Source organism: Pelophylax lessonae, assembly GCF_965119305.1.
Source record: "Pelophylax lessonae genome assembly, chromosome: 5".
Taxonomy (NCBI): domain Eukaryota; kingdom Metazoa; phylum Chordata; class Amphibia; order Anura; family Ranidae; genus Pelophylax; species Pelophylax lessonae.
The window spans coordinates 173,176,878-173,197,767 of NC_138772.1; the positions used below are offsets into that span (position 1 = coordinate 173,176,878).

The 20,890-nt window shown below is 42.5% G+C and overlaps 1 protein-coding gene across 1 annotated transcript in view; it reads left to right on the forward strand.

The window, feature by feature from the left end:
* Positions 1–20,890, forward strand: part of NEK11 (NIMA related kinase 11) — a 385,800-nt gene that overhangs the window by 148,033 nt on the left and 216,877 nt on the right. The window contains exons 3-4 of the mRNA XM_082258375.1: positions 81–199; positions 16,174–16,238. Of these exons, the coding sequence (XP_082114501.1) occupies positions 81–199; positions 16,174–16,238 (184 nt within the window). The remainder of the gene's footprint in view (positions 1–80; positions 200–16,173; positions 16,239–20,890) is intronic.

Sequence of the window (20,890 nt, forward strand, 5' to 3'; positions counted from 1 at the left end):
CCGGGGGTGCGTGTGCGATGCGGGAAAAGGCTGCGAATTCGCAGCCTTCCCGCATCGCAATAGTGTGACCCGAGCCTTAGGGTCGAGACCTTGATTGTAAGGTGCAAGAATACAAGAAAAATGGTGATGTAATTCCCGAAAGTCAAGTGACAGAATGGTTGATCCAGTTACTGCTTGGTGTAAATTATATGCATGAAAGGTATTGCTATTTTTCATTATTATAAATAGAAAAAAAATGTAAATCTTATCACTATACCAAAAACAAAATGCTTACATGTGTAAAATATTAACTAGCATACTTCAAAGCTTGTTTGAAGCAACCACTAGAGATAAATATACAACTGCTAGGTTTGAGATTTGACCCAGATGCTGTTTTTTATCTATTATCCATTATTTAAATATTTGAGTTCCATGCAAATGACCATGAAAATTGTAATGGCAATTAAAAGGAGAAGTACAGTCAAAGCTGTGGATCACAGGAGTGCAGTATCGTTCTGCACTCCTGTGGCCTGTTTTCAGCTGACATCCAGGGCCGATCCTAGGGTCACAGGCGCCTGGGTGCAGAAATTTTTCTGGCGCCCCCATATGGGCGTGGTCATCTTACTAGCTCCTCCCCTTTACACATGTTTCTATGGCAACGACTCAAACACAGAGATGCTCCCCTAAGAAGTCTTCCTTACCCCGGGACCCTCCTACGATCTCTTAACAATAAACAAATTACAGGAAGAGAAGCAGAGTACTCTAATGGGAACTGGAGGGGGGTCTATCTAATGGACACAGAGAGGGCATCTGTTAGAGAGTCTGTTAGACAGAGCCCCCAGACAGGAGATGGTCAGAGACTGCAGACTTGATACAAGAGATGGTCAGAGACTGCGGATATGATACAAGAGATTAATGCTATGATGCAGCCTCATCAGTGCCCACCAAATGCAGTCTACCAGTGCCCACTAAATGCAGCCTACCAAAGCCCACCAAATGCAGCCTTATCAGTGCCCACCAAATGCAGCCTTATCAGTGCCCACCAAATGCAGGCTTATCAGTGCCCACCAAATGCAGGCTTATCAGTGCCCACCAAATGCAGCCTTATCAGTGCCCACCAAATGCAGCCTACCAGTGCCCACCAAATGCAGCTTACCAGTGCCCACCAAATGCAGCTTACCAGTGCCCACCAAATGCAGCCTTATCAGTGCACACCAAATGCAGCCTACCAGTGCCCACCAAATGCAGCCTTATTAGTGCCCACCAAATGCAGCCTACCAGTGCCCACCAAATGCAGCCTCATCAGTGCCCACCAAATGCAGCTTACCAGTGCCCACCAAATGCAGCTTACCAGTGCCCACCAAATGCAGCTTACCAGTGCCCACCAAATGCAGCCTTATCAGTGCCCACCAAATGCGGCTTACCAGAGCCCACCAAATGCAGCCTTATCAGTGTCCACCAAATGCAGCCTTCCAGTGCCCACCAAATGCAGCCTTATCAGTGCCCACCAAATGCAGCCTACCAGTGCCCACCAAATGCAGCTTACCAGTCCCCACAAAATGCAGCTTACCAGTGCCCACCAAATGCAGCTTACCAGTGCCCACCAAATGCAGCCTACCAGTGCCAACCAAATGCAGCCTTATCAGTGCCCACCAAATGTGGCTTACCAGAGCCCACCAAATGCAGCCTTCCAGTGCCCACCAAATGCAGCCTACCAGTGCCCACCAAATGCAGCTTACCAGAGCCCACCAAATGCAGCCTACCAGAGCCCACCAAATGCAGATTACCACAGCCCACCAAATGGAGCCTTAACAGTGCCCACCAAATGCAGCCTACCCCCCACCCTGACCACACGCTCAGATACCCCCCACTCTGATCACACCCCCCAGATACCCCACCATCCGGATCACAAACACATCCAGATACCCCCACCCTGATCACACGCCCAGATACCCTCACTCTGAACACGCCCCCCAGCTACCCCCCACTCTGATCATACCCCCTACTCTGATCACGCCCCCCCCCCAGATACTCCTTCATCCTTATCGCACACCTCCAGATATCCCCACTCTGATCACATGCTCAGATACCCCCTACTCTGAAAACACCCCTCATATACCAGCCCCCACTCTGATCACACCCCCCAAATACCCCCCCCCCCACTCTGATCACAGCCCCCAGATACCCCCCATACTCTGAAAACTCCCCTCATATACCCACCCCCACGCTGATCACACCCCCTTAGATACCCCCTCACTCTGACCACCCCCCCCTCCAGATACCCACCACACTCTAAACACACCACCTAGATACCCCCCCACCTAGATATCCCACCCCACTCTGATCACACCCCCCTAAATACCCCCCAGTCTGCTCACACACTACAGTCTTTCTTTACATTACAGTATCTCCCCTGTCTGGGGACACTTACTTTTGTCAGGCTCCAGAATGAGGACACATCATGGGACAGCCTCAGACATTAGGCTCACTACAGGCTCCTGGGGGAGGAGCCGAGTGCAGAGGGGTGGAGCCCTGTCCATAGTGCTGCATGTGGATCTTCTGATTGGCCCTCCGCTGTGGCCAATGGAGACAGAATAGGCGTGGACTAAAGCATGTGAGAGACACCGGCCGCTCTCTCTTCTCCCGCACTGATAAGGGAGGGGGAGGGGGGGCACTCTGACAGCCCGCAGCTCGCCTCTCCCCAGTGTCACAGCGCCGGCCCTGGGTACACCTCTGGAGGAGGAGAGGACAGACCGGCGCCGCAGCTAGTCTCTCCCCTGTGTCACAGCGCTGGTCTGTGTACGCCGCTGGAGGAGGAGAGGACTCAGTGCCACTGGAGCTTCGGCGCCCCTCCCCCGCCTCAGCTTGCGGCGCCTGGGTGCGGTGAACCCCGTGAACCCGCCCAGGATCGGCCCTGCTGACATCACAGAGCCAGCCCTGGCTAGGGAAAGGTCATAACCAACAATCAGCATCCACCCAGGAGCCTGGACGGACTCCTGGCTCAGTCTCAGCGATCTGTTGAGAGCCTGAGCCAGCTTCTCCCACCCCCTCCACAGCCCAGCACTCCAGTGAGCAGGGGGGGGGGGGGGGCAGAGCAGACAGCCATGACTGACAGTCACCAGCTCTCTGCTCAGAGCGGCAGGGAGAACTGAGCGATCAGCGGTGTTTGATTGCTCAGTTCTCACCCTTAAAGATGGGGGGGGGGGGGACAGATGCGGCATCAAATCGAGGCTGCATCTACCTAGGTAAGTATGATTTAAAAAAAAACCTACACTTCTCTTTTGAAAATGCTATTTTTTTTCTGGAAAATCCTTTATTGTCGTGATTAAATGTGCTGGTGATATAGAACATGTTTAAAGCAACATCACAGCAGTTCAAGTTACTATATGGAAAACCAATCTTTTAGTACTTATCTACGCTAAAACCTGCTTCCCCCAATCTCTGTATTCAAGAGATGCCACTGTCTTAAGGATCTGCATAGCATCTGACACTTCCAGGAGTGGTTTCTTCCACTGGCCCCTTTGTCACTACAGGACACACTAAAAGAACCTGATCTGTTATGATAATCAGAAGATTAAAGTGTATTTCCACTGTTGCTGCCAGATCGGGATAACAAAATCAAAGAATTTCCAAGCTCAACTTACCGACCAGCCTTACCCACGGAATTGTCCTGTCCAACAGTATGTGCTAAAAACGGGTTTAGTTTGCACTCATTTGCAAATACATGCGTAAGCTACATAGCTATGTCAAGGCACCCCAGTATTTTTTGTATTCCTAACTCTAAATTTGAGAGCCTCCACAGTGGAAGCACATGCATTATAATGGATTGGCAGAGGGCATATTGGGATAACACGAGGAAAAAAAAAATTCTACATAGTTCTCTTTGTTTATGTGGGGGCTGGGAGCTGTGTTTGCCATAATCATCCCTGTTTGTACTGTGCAGGTGATTCTTCATTACCAATTGTCACTAGAAACTCCCGTGGAGGACTTTGAAGAGCGATCCACAAGATTTTGCACGTGTGAATCACATTGGTGTTCATGGACAATATACAATAATAATTTATTGCACTTACGCACTGTATAATTACTGGTTTACATTATTGACTTTTTTTTGGCACCTTTTTATTTAATGTATTTAGTTTGTCGTATAATTATCGCAATTATTGTAATTTATATGAATTTTGTCTATTTATTGGCACTTATCACTTTATATTATATACAAATAATCGCTGGTTGGCAAGAGATCGATCAGAGCGGGTGCTAAGAGTTTTTTTTTTAGGTTCACATTTATTTAGACCTTTTTGGCCTCACAACCAGCAGCTTTATTTTGTTTTTTTTGTGTTTTTTTTTGGCACAATTTGGTTCTATTATTTAGGATGCGCAGGTAGTGGATATACTATTTACAGTGGGTACGGAAAGTATTCAGACCCCCTTAAATTTTTCACTCTTTGTTATATTGCAGCCATTTGCTAATATCATTTAAAGCGGAGTTCCGGGCACAGAAATGATTTTTTGCTGAACATACCCCCGGGACAGTCAGGGCTAGCACATTCCACAATGGCTAGCCTCTGATCTGTCCCGGTTCGCACTTACCTTTTAGAAGAAATACTTACTTAGAAAATTTCTTCCACAGCGTTTCCATCTCTGTTGTGGGCAGCTGAAGCCGGCGCGGTCCTCTTCTCTGTCTTCGTGTCCCAGAATGCACTGCACCGGCCCCTCTCGTCACTTCCGGTGCGCATTCCTAAACAGCTTCTGGGCATGCCCAGAAGCTGTTTAGCAGGGGAATGCGGCGTCGCCCGGAAATGACGAGCGGGGCCGGTGCCGTCGCATTGATTCCTGGGAGCTATGACGTTTAGCTCCCAGGAATCATCGCAAAGCAGGAAGTGACGGGGTGAGCCGCGGCACCGAGGGAGGAAGCAGTCAGAGGTGAGTATTTACGATCTTCAATAAAAAGGTGAGTAAACAAAAAAAATAAAAATAACTATCCAATTCCTTTTCAGGTGAGCTCTACCTAGCGGAGGGGCACAAAAACGATTTAAGTTCATTCTTCTTCCTCATGAATGTACACATAGCACCCCATACTGACAGAAAAACACAGAATTGTTGACATTGTTGCAGATTTATTAAAAAAGAAAAACTGAAATATCACATGGTCCTAAGTATTCAGACCCTTTGCTCAGTATTTAGTAGAAGCCCCCTTTTGATCTAATACAGCCAGGAGTCTTTTTGGGAAAGATGCAACAAGTCTTTCACACCTGGATTTGGGGATCCTCTGCCATTCCTCCTTGCAGATCCTCTCCAGTTCTGTCAGGTTGGATGGTAAACGTTGGTGGACAGCCATTTTTAGGTCTCTCCAGAGATGCTCAATTGGGTTTAAGTCAGGGCTCTGGCCTGGCCATTCAAGAACAGTCACGGAGTTGTTGTGAAGCCACTCCTTCGTTATTTTAGCTGTGTGCTTAGGGTCATTGTCTTGTTGGAAGGTAAACCTTCGGCCCAGTCTGAGGTCCAGAGCACTCTGGAGAAGGTTTTTGTCCAGGATATCCCTGTACTTGGCCGCATTCATCTTTCCCTGGATTGCAACCAGTCGTCCTGTCCCTGCAGCTGAAAAACACCCCCACAGCATGATGCTGCCACCATGCTTCACTGTTGGGACTGTATTGGACAGGTGATGAGCAGTGCCTGGTTTTCTCCACACATTAGAATTAAGGCCAAAAAGTTCTATTTTGGTCTCATCAGACCAGAGAATCTTATTTCTCACCATCTTGGAGTCCTTCAGGTGTTTTTTAGCAAACTCCATGCAGGCTTTCATATGTCTTACACTGAGGAGAGGCTTCCGTCGGGCCACTCTGCCATAAAGCCCCGACTGGTGGAGGGCTGCAGTGATGGTTGACTTTCTACAACTTTCTCCCATCTCCTGACTGCATCTCTGGAGCTCAGCCACAGTGATCTTTGGGTTCTTCTTTACCTCTCTCACCAAGGCTCTTCTCCCCCGATAGCTCAGTTTGGCCGGACGGCCAGCTCTAGGAAGGGTTCTGGTCGTCCCAAACGTCTTCCATTTGAGGATTATGGAGGCCACTGTGCTCTTAGGAACCTTAAGTGCAGCAGAAATCTTTTTGTAACGTTGGCCAGATCTGTGCCTTGCCACAATTCTGTCTCTGAGCTCTTAAGGCAGTTCCTTTGACCTCATGATTCTCATTTGCTCTGACATGCATTGTGATCTGGAAGGTCTTGTATAGACAGGTGTGTGGCTTTCCTAATCAAGTCCAATCAGTATAATCAAACACAACTGGACTTAAATGAAGGTGTAGAACCATCTCAAGGATGATCAGAAGAAATGGAAAGCACCTGAGTTAAATATATGAGTGTCACAGCAAAGGGTCTGAATACTTAGGACCATGTGATATTTCAGTTTTTCTTTTTTAATAAATCTGCAACAATGTCAACAATTCTGTGTTTTTCTGTCAGTATGGGGTGCTATGTGTACATTCATGAGGAAGAAGAATGAACTTAAATGATTTTAGCAAATGGCTGCAATATAACAAAGAGTGAAAAATTTAAGGGGGTCTGAATACTTTCCGTACCCACTGTATATCCCATTGTTTACCTTATTTATTAGATTTGAAAACTGTCTGTCCTAACAAAGTGTTTAAGGTATAGATGGACCTTTTGCATTGTATGTTAATGATGACAGAGTTGGAACAGGCTCACTCTAACATTGTTAAAAAAACCTTGCAGTCAACCATGACACCTCTTTCTGAGAAACACCTAAAAAGGTTAGAAAAATGTTTTAACCACTTCCATACTAGTCCTAATCTGGCACTCCTTTCCTACATGTATTCATAATTTTTTTTTTTTTTTTTTGCAAGAAAATTACTCAGAATCCCCAAATATTATATATATATTTTTTTTTAGCAGAGACCCTAGGGAATAAAATTTTATATGTCACACGGTATTTGCGCAGCAATTTTTCAAACACGCTTTTTTTAAAAAAAAAAGAAGAAACTGTTTCATGAATTTAAAATAAAAAACACTAAAGTTAGCCTAATTTTTTGTATAATGTGAAAGATGATGTTTTGCTGAGTAAATGGATAACATGTCACGCTATAAAATTGCGCAAACTCGTGGAATGGCGCCAAACTGCAGTACTTAAAAATCTCAATAGGCGACGCTTTAAAAATATTTTACAGGTTATCAGTTTTGAGTTACAGAGAATATAGAATATTTGTTCTCGCTCTAACTTGCAGGGAGGCCACAAGAGTCAGCACTTGGCCTTCCTGCTCAGCATGTGCCCAGGCCCTCTCTTTGAACTGATGGGGCACAGGCTTGGTACAGGCTTGCATTTGCTTGAACTGTTAGGTTCCATGAGGTGTTTATAAAGAAAATGGGAAAAAAGAGCCACTTCAGGTGTGGATAAAATGTTGATTCACAAGATAAAATAGACATTCATGACAAATAGACTTGCAGTAGGTAAAGAGAATCTTCAGTCTGAATAAAAAAAAAAAAAAAGCCAGCAGCTACAATACAGCGCTGTCCTAACCCGGGCCTGTTCTTCACTGGGCTTCAGGTCCCCAGCCCGCCACCTTAGATGTGGGAAACTGGCTGCGACTTCTTGTAGCTTCCCAGCTGGCTCCCCCCTGTGCATATGCAAGTCACACTGTGCTGTACAGATTGTTTTCTCAGAGAATAGGGGCAGGAACTCTTTCTGAGTCAGCGCTTTTCTCTGACCCCCCCCCCCCCCACCTCCGAGCACCATTCTCGGAGGTGGGGGGGGGGGTCCGAGCACAGAGCCCCCTTCAGCAACAAAAAACCCCCCAGAAACAATAGACCCTCAACAGCAAAAACAGATCTCCCTACAGCCAGCATCAGTAGACTCTCAAGCAGCCAGCAATAATAGACCATTCCCTCAACAGTAGATCTCTCCCAGGAATATCTGACCCCCCCCCCAGCAATATAAGACCCACCTCCCAACAACAATAGGTCCCCCGCCACCAACAATAGACCTCCATGCAAAAATAGATCCCCTCCAGCTAGAACAGATCCCCCAGCAGCCAACATCAATAAGCAGGATAAGAGTTGGCGCAATACACATACCTATATAGCATCAAGGGGTATGCAGTTCATGTATAGTCATTAGTCTGGTGTAGTTGATGGCTGAAATAAATTACACTCAGGGCCAGCTCAGCTGCAGAGAGAAGTCAACTCTGAAAGTGGAAATAAAAACAAAAAGCAGAGCGCCTCTAAGTGTTATCAGTTTAATTAAAAGGGTAAGGCAGGTACAGGAAAACTGCTCACATTTAAAACAGTATAAAATAGCTCATCAGTTAGTTGGTCTGCAGGAACACAGGTTCCACGGCTGGATGTTTGTGGCTCCAAGAGGTGGTGCAGGGGATAGTGAAGGAGGGAGATGTCTGGAGAGACAAGAGACCAGATAGTAGGATGGCCAGCGGCTTCAGGAAGGTCTTCTGTTCCTCAGGGAGACACCTGGTGAGCCCAGAGACCGTTAGGTAGGATGGCTGTCGGCTTCAGAAGGGCGCCCTGCTCCTCAGTACATCAGGCTCCGACAGATAGGGGAGCCCAGCGTGACAGATCCAGCAGCCAATCGCACAACGCATTTCCGAGCGTGCGCAGTAGCCTCACAGGGCGTGCGCGCTTCTTTCTCAAGTGCACCACCTCTTGGAGCCACAAACGTCTAACCGTGGACCCCTGTGTTCCTGCAGACCACCTAACAGATGAACTATTTTATACTGTTTTAAATGTGAGCAGTTTTCCTGTACCTGCCTTACCCTTTTAATTAAACTGATAACACTGAAAGCCCATTCACACAGGTGGCGACACGACTTGCCGGGGCGACCTGTGAAGTCGCGGTGCACAGCGTGCACCGCGACCTCGGCGCGACATGCACGGACTTCATATCATTGAAGTCAATGCAAGTCGCCTCCAGGTCGCCTCAAAGTAGTACAGGACCCTTTTTCTAAGTCGGAGCGACTCGTGTCTCTCCTATTAGAACGGGTCCTGTGCTAATCAATGGCAGGCGACCCACCGCGACTTGTCAGGCGACCAAGTCGCCTGACAAGTCGCGCTAGTGTGAATGGGGACTTAGAGGCGCTCTGCTTTTTGTTTTTATAAGCCAACATCAATAGACCCTGCAGCACACCCCAGCACCCCTTGCCTTGACATATAGTCATTGCTGCAGGTGCTCGAACTGTGTTCCCTTGCATTCCTGCTGAAAAAAGCCCTTGCTGTGTGAATGGACCTGCAGTCTCCTGGGACATGTGATGTGTCCCAGGAGGTTGCGGCCGGGAAAGGGGAGGCCAACTTCTGCTTGGTTCGCCTAGGCCGAGTAAAAATGGGAGCGGGTACGTTTCAAAACTATGCTTCTTTTCTTAGGGTGACAAGTCTCACTGACTAACTAAACTAAAAAAAAAAAACCTGCGCTAGATTCAAATCCTAGATTAAAACACATAATGACCATTGCTGCTGTTCAATGGTAATAAATAATCAATCATAAATCACGTTGGAATGCTCGCCTCGCGTTTCGAACTCTGACTGAGAGACTAATTGCCCTATTACCTTTGCTTTAACCTGATGCGATATGTTGCCTACAACACTGTAAGTGCAATTTTAATATTTTTTTCTCAATAAAAAAGGCTTTATTACACTATTGGGATTCTCTCTTCTCCATCCATGACCGCCAAGCTACAATATATATGTGAGCTTACATCTTCCCACTTACCATACAGCTATATAAACCTACATGCAGTATTACTAAGGGGTCCTCATCCTTTGGTAAGTGCAAGCACAAGAGGGTGATGAGCACATTTCACTGCATGAGTCTAAAGTTGTGAAGCACTTCAGCACTTTATCTGGATCAATGTTAGATCTTTTTACTTTGGACTTTCACTAAGCACTTGCTTGCAATTATTATTTGCATTATTTGTCAAATATGAAACAAAATATGGTTGGTAGTACCCTGCGAAGCGCTTCCGTCCCTATTGTACATACAATTGCAGAGTTTTGCCCATTGGGACTTTAGATGAAGCGTCACACAACCAGTAATAAAAAACATAATAAAAGTTTATTAAATAAATGCCAGCAATAAAACTGGGAAAGATGTCGTAATGCCAAATAGTTGGCCGGGGTATACAAATCCATTACATTGGTACATATAGTAAACAAATAGTACATAGTAAATGTGTCATGGCATCTGTGGTGACCCGGCACGTTTTGTGAGTTTAGTCTCCCTCTTCAGCGCTGTGATTTATGATTGATTAGGTCTCACTGACTGTACAGTAATTGTGGAGGTGTTGTCACCCTAGGACAGGAAATGTATTAGTACTACATGTGTTCTGTAGTTTACAGATAACGTTTCATTAAGGTGTCAAAATGTACAGGACAGTACTGGATATCAGGGTCAACACAGGCATACCTTTTCATTTTTTTTTTTTTTTGCATTTTTATACCACATAACAAAATTCTTTCAATTGTATATGCAGCATATAACAAACCAAAAGGGAGCAAATAAGAGATGCTCATATTTGTGGTTTACATGGCTTTTGCGTGTTTGTAAAAAAAAAAGATAATACATCTGAACTGAACCCGTTGCTTAGGAAATTATGGTAAAATACAAAAAAAGAGCACAGTTAAATAACCTATGTGGATTTTCAAACTGACCTAAATGATAACCCAGCTTTATCTCTTCATACAATTCATTTAGTCTGATATTCTATACCATATGATTATAATCTCTTTGACTACCTAGTGCTTGATAACAGTGAAAGAATATGGCATATCAATATACACATACCACTGTAGATTGAAGCCTGGCTTGTATGGTGTGCTTGCATTCGTTACTATCCTTGAGAGACAACAGCCCCTGATCAGCTGAAGTAGAAGTGTCAATCTCATTGTCACTGATGTTTCTGCTTTCTTTGTTTGAACTGTTTAATCAAGGGTTGCACTGTGCGGAGAGGTGCACTCTGGAAAGAGCTCGGGGCAGCAATAAGTCACATTACAAACAAAAGCATTTCATTGTTCACAGACTAGTAGGCATGGAAAAAAGACTAAGTTTTGCAAAGGTATTTGTGCAACCTTATTATAATAATAGGAGCAAAGTTGTGATTGAATAATATAGACTCCTAATAATTCTGAGATTAATTCTACTAATTTTATGCCTATTATGCTTCTGGTGACATAACGGCATCATTCATTGGAAATAAGTAATGTGTATGTGAGTGTAGCAACCCATGACAACCAAAGTTTATCTTTCTCTGTTTTGATTACAGGAAACTGAAATCTAATTGGTAGCTGTGGGCATTATTAGGACATCATCGTCCTTATTCCCATCCTAATTTATTTGTAATTTTTCAAACTTTTTGACACATGGATTAAAAAGTATTGATAATGATAACATCAGTTTGTTGTTCTATAATAGTGATAGTCAAAAACATAATGTAAAGGGCATTACTAAATATATAAATGACATAGCTGTTCAGGTTGAAAAAGACATAGGTCCGTGGAGCTTAACTAAAAGACAAATATAAATAGATTAAAAATCATCGTCCTCAGAACTCTGATCCTGCAGTTGATACAGAGAAAGGCTAAAAACCCTTAAAAAGCATATTCCAATTTGCTGCAATAGGTGAAAATATTATTTCTTGATCCCCTAAGTAATCAGATACTCCCTGGATCAACAGTCTACAATGTTACTATTTTTTTTTTTTTTTTTTTTGTAACTTCTTTTTATTGAGTTTAAAAGGTAAGGTGTACAAAACAAAGCTTATTGGGCATACTCGGGCTTAAAAAACTGAAAAAAACAAGCACACAAAACTAAAAAGTTGGCAACCAAAGTTAATGTGACCCTACTGAGTTCTGCTGGTAGGCACTAAGTAGAAAACAGGAGAACAGGTACCCACAGTGCAATAAAAAGACCTATGTTGAATACTAAGAAGAAGGAAAGCACTAACCATGGGAGGCAGTGGAACTGAGACAACCGTGTCTCTGGACTCCGTCCAGATGTCCCATACCTTTGAGAATTTTTTTGGGGAATCCTCTAGATTTATATGTAAATTTATAAAATGGCACCATTTTATTTACAGAAATCTAAAGTAGGATTTCTATTTAAGAAGTGTAGACTTACGAGCATAAGATAAGTAACAGCCCTATCACAATACTTATGGTACTGGAAGTAGCCAGTAAATGAACTAGACCTAATATGCAAACATCAATGGACATGATTACTGAAAAGGTAGTAACTGAACAAATTCACTAAGAAATTTCAGTCCAGAAAAAAAAAAAAAAGAAACGCCCGAACAGTCCCAAAACACATGTAAGAATGTGGCACGGTCTTCCAAACCGCGCTAACCTTTAGATAATTGTAGGGGAAAAAATTGTATACAACCTTGAGGAGTGAGGTAGACTCTATGAAGAATTTTAAATTGTATTAGTCTGTCCTTGACAGAGACCAGGTGTTGCATGGAGTAATCCCAGACATCTTCCCAATCCTCTGAATCCAGCACCAGGACCTCCATGCGCCAACAGGATACAAGCTTGTCAAAACCATCATGTTCAGTGAGTTGAAGGGCCTTGTAAATTGTAGAGAGCGGTATTGCTAGGGATTTCTCTCACAATAGGAACTCAGTTACTGATAATGTAAGGGATCAGTGTTTCTTTTTTTAATAACCTACTGAGTTTGCTTGAACTAACTGCTATTGCAGTCCACATTTTCACAGCTCTTACTGTAAAGCACCCCACCATATGCAGTTATTAAATCCCTCTTCCTCCACATGCAAAGGTGTGCCTCCTTGTCTTTTGCAATGACCTGGTGGCTCAATAATGTCTCTAGGTAAAAACAGTCATGGTGGGTGACTAGGTGCTCCATATTTTTTTCCCTCTCCTTTCCTCTCATTGAAATCATTCTTCCATTGTATCCAGCCAGCCCTACTTAAATCATTTTTATAGAGGCCAGTGTTGCTTATCCATCCCTAACTGTATGTAACCATTATGTTTGAATCCATGTGAACAGCGGTGGCCAGCTGCGGCATCTATCACTGATTTGCAGAGGCTTCCTGGCTGTAGCTGATCACACCTGTGATCCCTGCCAAAGAATGTTGGCGGTGCTTGGCCCTAATTGGCTATGTGAATGAGGTCTGAGGTTCACTACGCACAATACAATCTGGCTATCCAATTTCTGTTAACCACTTGCCAACCAGTCACTGGGACTGTACTGCAGCAAAGTGGCTCGATTCCGTCCAGCGACGTAGACCTACGTCTCTGGACTCCCCTTATACGCCGCCTGAGGCTCACTCCCACTGTTTTCAGTCACAGCGGGAGTCGGGCCAGGGGAGGAGCGGCGGCGATCGGCGCTGCTTTTCCCTGATCGTCGGGGAATCGAGTCTGGAGATCCGCCCGCTTGTGTAAACAAAGCGGGCGGATCTCCTAAGTGACAAACAGTGACAGATTGCAGGGTTCAGCATAGCTGAACATGCGATCTGTCCCTGTGTCACTCAGTCACCTCCCCCCACACACGTTAGTAAGCACTAGGTATACATTAACCCCTCCCTCTCCAATAAAATTAACCCCTTCCCTGCCAGTGTCATTTTTACAGTAACAGTATATTTATAACACTGATTACTGTAGAAATTTCACTGGTACCCCCAAAAGTGTCAAAAATGTCAGTCAAGGGTCTGATCTGTCCGCCGCAATGTCGCAGTCCCGCAAAAAAAATCGCAGATCGCCGCCATTACTTGTTAAAGAAAAAACACCAAAAATGACAGAAATCTTTCCCTTAGTTAGTAAACGCAATAACTTTTGTGCAAACCAATCAAAATACGCTTATTGTGATTTTTTTTTTACCAAACATAGGTAGCAGAAAACAAATTGGCCAAAAATTAAAAAAAATTAGATTTTTACATTTTTTGGGGGGGAATTTCATATAAAAAAATGTGAAAAATATTGTTATTTTTTCAAAATTTACGCTCTTTTTTTGTTTATAGCGCAAAAATTAAAAATTGCACAGGTGATAAAATACCACCAAAAGAAAGCACTGTTTGTGGGGAAAAAAAAGGACGTAAATTTTGTTTGGGTACGGCGTCGCAAGACCCCGCAATTGTCAGTTAAAGTTGCACAGTGCCGAATCGCAAAAAATGGCCTGGACGTAAGACAGCAAAATCCTCCGGTGGTAAAGTAGATCTGCGAAAACTTTTCAATATGATGACCTACTTTAACTATCCAATCAATTTGTATCCAATCTAATAAAGATTGCACAATTAGATTGTAACATGTGCGGTGAGCTTAAAGTAGAAGCAGGAACTCAAGTGGTTAAAGGAGAAGTATGACATCACAGAGCCAGTCCAGGCTCTATAGGGATCCTGACAAAAATGGCTGATTGTAAGAATTTCTGGAGAATCCCACAGTGTCTTTGTTCCTACACAGACTCCAGCTATCTCTCAATAAAGTGGAACTTCACTCTCCTAATCAACATTGATTATTTGTAATCCTCATGCTGGTAATATTAGTAAATAGATAGGAAAGTATATCATATTTACTTATTTTAAACTTTTTTAGTTACATTTCTTCAGTTACTTTCTAGTTTCTTGCATATGCAAATGATGTCATACATCCCAGGAGTCTTCAGGAGGGTAGGCGAGAAGGAGGGGTTTTCTCAGCTAAGCACACTCTCCTGCCTGCATGCTTGAGCTAAGGGCAGATGGATTCCAGGAAGTAAAAGCTACATGAATCATTTGCCCTTACTCAAGATGGCCACGGCCAGAAGTGCTAGGGGGTTATTTTTCAGAGTGATTTCTCAACAAAATAAAGCATAGAGACATGGATGGATGGGAAAGTTTGCTTTGAATATTAAAAATAAATTAAATAGTGTTTGGAGTTTGTGGTGCTCAGATGCAGTGAAGATCCGCTTTAACATACAATGCAAGACAGTGGTTTCTAAATTTGTAACCCTTTGTTAGGGCAGACAGTGTTCAAAACTAGTTTACAACTGATTATGAGGTTAATTATGTTAAACATTACTCCACAGCCCCTTCCTAAACATCACAAAGCAGAGGAGAGCATGTAAGGGTCCTTTCACACGGAGTGGACCATTTTTTGATCCGCTTCGGCACTTTTTTTTTTTCTTTCCGGACACGGATGACACTTGTGTCATCCGGTCCGTATGTCCATTCATCATCCCATCCGTTTGCGGATGATAAACGGAGATAATGCATGTCAATGGGATTGCGGATGTCAGCGGATCCGTTTTTGCGTCCGTTACATTTTTTTAAATGGAAGAAAAATAGGGTTCTCTTCCGTTCCACGGAACTGATAGGAAAGGACGTAAATCGGATGTCAGCGGATGGTCATCTGCTGACATCCGCAATCCCATTGACATGCATTATGTTCGTTTTTCATCCCCAAAACATGGGATGAAAAACGGACATACGGACCGCCCGTGTGAAAGGACCCTTAGGATTTTTAAGTAAGTAAAAAGCACCTAAAAAAGTAACCAGCAAATTTGAAAACGTTTTTGTGAGTTGTGCTATGTTAACGGGAACATATAACAAGTATAAAGTAAGTGTTATCCCAATTTGGCTGCAAAAGTGGAAATGCATTTTAATTGTTATCTTGATGAGATTCATGCAGGAACTACAACAAAGCTGCTTTAGTATTTCTTTAACAATGCCTAAAGTTTACACTAACAAAGCTTTATTACTTATTGTATTTGACATTGGATAAACCTTTTGTGTTTGGGATTAGTTATCTCTCAAGGTTTAAAAGGACCAGTTTGTATAATTTTCCATCACAATTATCCTCTCATGTATGGTTAAATACAGTATATATAGATTATACTTCTCAGTTCCGCCAGTCAACTATATCATGCAATGTGAACTCCCTGGATTATTGATGCTTTATGCTTTAATTAAGTGTTTTATGTTTTTTTTTTTTACTACAAATGGGTACGCAGTTACTTATCCATTTTCTTCTTCTGTATGTTGGTTGTCAGTTTAATTACATATATTTCCTGCCTATTCATTTGGTTTCCTTGTTTTTTTATTATGATTATCTCCTTGGCCTAATTATTAGCTTGACAGATTTCCTGGCATTAGATCATGTGTGCTTTCGGTATAGTCAAATAGAATGTGTAGAGCAGATTTATGTTTTGTGTGTTGATTTTTATTTGATCCCTCTTGTTTGTGTTTCTAGGAGAATTCTTCACAGAGATTTAAAAGCAAAGAACATTTTTCTGAAGAACAATCTGCTTAAAATTGGTAAGGCTTAGTGACCCTTTTAAATGATGTGGAAATGATTTGATTATTTATGTGTTTACATAATTAATGTGTGTTGTTCTGGGTCATGTTTCAGTTTCATAAATCATACTTAGACTTTTTGTCACTGTTTGGCTCATTTTTTATTTTTATTTTTTCTGGTTTACATTGCCATTGCTTAAAGGAAAGGCATAGTGTTTTTTATATATAATAGTTATTATACTTCTTATTTATAATATAATATCTTTACTATTATGATCCATAAAATAAAATTTATTTGTTAATGATTATTCTTAAAAATATGAAAAACAAATATGTATATATCATATTTCACTTACCACCTGGAGCTAGCAGATGGCGAACGCTAAGCTACAGCGCCAGCTTTATCCACATTTATTATTTTTTACAGATATTCTGTAAGAGAGCAAGAGAGATCAGATTACAAAGACTGTTACGGTATTCCTAGGTGCTTAGTCAGTAATATAGAGGTGTCTAGAAAGTAGAAAGTATGAAGAAAGTATAAAGCTTGGCTTGCTTTGCAAACAGCAGAAACCCTGTTATAACTGTTTATTTATGTTGTTATTATTATTATTATTATATTGGGTTTTATAGAACCAATAGTTTGTGCAGCCCTTTTAAAAAAATGTATTCTTAAATAAAAGTTTTGTTCCAATAATTAAAAAAAAATCAATATCCAGCTATCGCTAAAGATACCACATCCCACTTTCATAAAATCTGGGCTGCATGGCTTATATTTACATATGACTTATGATTTACATTAATGACTAAATTATTTAAGGTTTGGGAGGACCCTAACGCTGTTTCCATACCTCCTCCTTATCAGTATCCATATTTCACCATAGCGACTGTGAACTGAGAACCTTATCGCTCCCACTTTGCTTTTTTCCCCTCTCTTTTAACTTCCTTCTCCTCACCCTATTTCCATGTTAAAGTGTATTATTGTTGGATTACGATAATTCGAATATTACACTAGAACATGTTAACAAGATAGGCATGAGTTCAGATCTGGCTTTCCTGGAACTCCAAATTATACATAAGATGTCAATTTGAAAGCCACAGGGTTTCATTATTTTGAATGAAAGTGTACTATCTGACAACTGCAGAGATCTTTGTATGATTTCGGGATGTAATGTTATACTTTGATGTGCTCTTATCTCAGTGATAAGCATACATCGCATTTGTGTGATTTTTTTGTACTCAAATGTTTAATAAAACTTTATTGTGAAAAAGAATAATCAACATCAGTTTTTAAACTTAAATTATTTATTAAAGTAAAATTGACCAAAACATTATACTTTCTGTTTAATCTTTTGACTTCTAAGGACATATTATACATTTTCTCTCAAAAGTGAGTACACCCCTCACATTTTTGTAAATATTTTATTATATCTTTTCATGTGACAACACTGAGGAAATTACACTTTGCTACAATGTAATGTAGTGAGTGTACAGCTTGTATAACAGTGTAAATTTGCTGTCCACTCAAAATAACTCAACACATAGCCATTATTGTCTAAACCACTGGCAACAAAAGTGAGTTCACCCCTAAGTTAAAATGTCCAAATTGGGCCCAATTAGCCATTTTCCCTCCCCGGTGTCATGTGACTCATTAGTGTTACAAGGTCTTGGGTGTGAATGGGGAGCAGGTGTGTTAAATTTGGTGTTATCGCTCTCTCTCTCATACTGGTCACTGGAAGTTCAACATGGCACTTCATGGCAACGAACTCTCTAAAGGATCGGAAAAAAAGAATTGTTGCTTTACATAAAGATGACCTAGTCTATAAGAAGATTGCCAAGGCCCTGAAACTAAGCTGCAGCACGGTGGCCAAGACCATACAGTGGTTTAACAGGACAGGTTCCACTTGCCATGGTCGACCAAAGAAGTTGAGTGCACATGCTCAGCGTCATATCCAGAGGTTGTCTTTGGGATATGGACGTATGAGTGCTGCCAGCATTGCTGCAGAGGTTGAAGGGGTGGGGGGTCAGTCTGTCAGTTCTCAGACCATATGCCGCACATTGCATCAAATTGGTCTGCATGGCTGTTGTCCTAGAAGGAAGTCTCTTCTAAAGATGATGCACAAGAAAGCCCGCAAACAGTTTGCTGAAGACAAGCAGTCTAAGGACACGGATTACTGGAACCATGTCCTGTGGTCTGATGAGACCAAGATAAACTTATTTGGTTCAGAGGGTGTCAAGGGTGTATAGCGGCAACCAGGTGAGGAGTACAAAGACAAGTGCATCTTGCCTACAGTCAAGCATGGTGGTGGGAGTGTCATGGTCTGGGGCTGCATGAGTGCTGCCAGCACTGGGAAGCTACAGTTTGAGGGAACCATGAATGTCAACATGTACTGTGACATACTGAAGCAGAGCATGATCCCCTCCCTTTGGAGACTGGGCCGCAGGGCTGTATTCCAACATGACAACGACTCCAAACACACCTCCAAGACGACCACTGCCTTGCTAAAGAAGCTGAGGATAAAGGTGATGGACTGGCCAAGCATGTCTCCAGACCTAAACCCTATTGAGCATCTGTGGGGCATCCTCAAATGGAAGGTGGAGGAGTGCAACGTCTCTAACATCCACCAGCTCTGTGATGTCGTCATTAAGTAGTGGAAGAGGACTCCAGTGGCAACCTGTGAAGCTCTGGTGAACTCCATGCCCAGGGAGGTTAAGGCAGTGCTGGAAAATAATGGTGGCCACACAAAATATTGACACTTTGGGCCCAGTTAGGACATTTTTACTTAGAGGTGTACTCACTTTTTGTTGCCAGCAGTTTAGACATTAATAACTGTGTGTTGAGTTATTTTGAGGGGACAGTAAATTGACACTGTTATACAAGCTGTACACTCACGACTTTACATTGTAGCAAAGTGTCATTTCTTCAGTGTTGTCACATGAAAAGGTATAAAATATTTACAAAAATGTGAGGGGTGTACTCACTTTTGTGAGATACTGTATATATCATCACTGTACCTCATATGTAATACATCATGATGACAATTTAAAGGTTAAAATACACTCAGTGTTGCAGTAGCAGCTGTAACAATGTTTACATTTTAATCTGGAACCTGTCCCTAAATATTACAAGTGATTTGAATGATTACATTGCATGTGCCCCCTGCCTGCTGCTTTACCCCTACTTGCAGATGCAACCCTATTAGCCCTATTATTCTGGATGGCAAGCACAGGGATTAGGTAAATACGTCTCCTGTGTTCTTTAATCTCTTTTGGCGTTGAATGAATTGGATGTGCACAGATTCAATGTTAGCGTGTCACTGATAAACATCAGGGATCTGCAGTATCACATGCCTGGCTTGTAAATCCACTAATGACATTAACAAAGGCAAACAAAGTAAAAAGAAAAAAGAAAGAAAAATAAGGGAAATTTAAAAATAATAAATATATTCAAAAATAAAAAAAAATATCTTCCACACAAGCATAACACACCTGTATACACGTAACATTCTCATTAGCACTATTGATATACAAAGATATGCACTATGTTGTCAAAGGTATTGGGGCACCTACCTTTACATGCACATGAACTTTAATGGCACCTCAGTCTTAGTCCGTAGGGTTAAATATTGAATTGCCCCACCCTTTCCATCTATAACAGCTTCCACTCTTCTGGGAAGGCTGTCCACAATTTATAGGATTGTGTCTATGGGAATGTTTGATCATTCTTCTAAAAGCGCATTTGTAAGGTCATGCACTGATGTTGGACGAGAAGGCCAGGCTCAGAGTCTCCGTTCAAATTCATCCCAAAGGTGTTCTATCGGGGTACGGTGAGGACTCTGTGCAGGCCAGTCAAGTTCCTCCACCCCAAACTCGCTCATCCATGTCTCTATGGACCTTGCTTTGTGCCCTGGTGCTCAGTTATGTTGGAACAGGAAGGGGTCATCCCCAAACTGTTCCCACAAAGTTGGGAGCATGAAGTTGTTCAAAATGTCTTTCTATGCTGATGCCTTAAGAGTTCCCTTCACTGGAACTAAGGGGCCAAGCCCAACCCCTGAAAAAACAACCCCACACCGTTATCCCCCTCCACTAAATGATTTGAACCAGTGCACAAAGCAAGGTCTATAAAGACATGGATGAGTGAGTTTAGGGTGTAGGAACTTGACTGGCTACACAGTCCTAACCTCAACCCAATAGAACACCTTTGGGATGAAAAAGCGTGGAGAGCCAGGTCTTCCCATCCAACATCAGTGCCTAAACCTCGCAAATGTTCTTCTGGAAGAATGGTCAAACATTCCCATAGACACACTCCTAAACCTTGTGGACAGCCTTTCCAGAAGAGTTGAAGCTGTTATAGCTGCAAAGGGTGGGCTCACTCAATATTGAACCATATGGACTAAGACTGGGATGCTATTAAAGTACACGTGCATGCAAAGGCCAGCGCCCTAATACTTTTGACAATATAGTGTACAGCAAACCCCTGTTACACTAAATACACTTGATAGCCCTTTGTTCTGTAGAAGTATACGAGTAATGCCTACCCAGATAGCAAGGATAACTTGCCACAAAATTTGTTGCAGCGTTGAATTGTACTTCTGTTAACTTCCGGCACATTTTCACTGCACTGGCAAGTTGTACACTTGCAAAGCACTTGAAGCACAAGTTCTAGTTGACAGTTT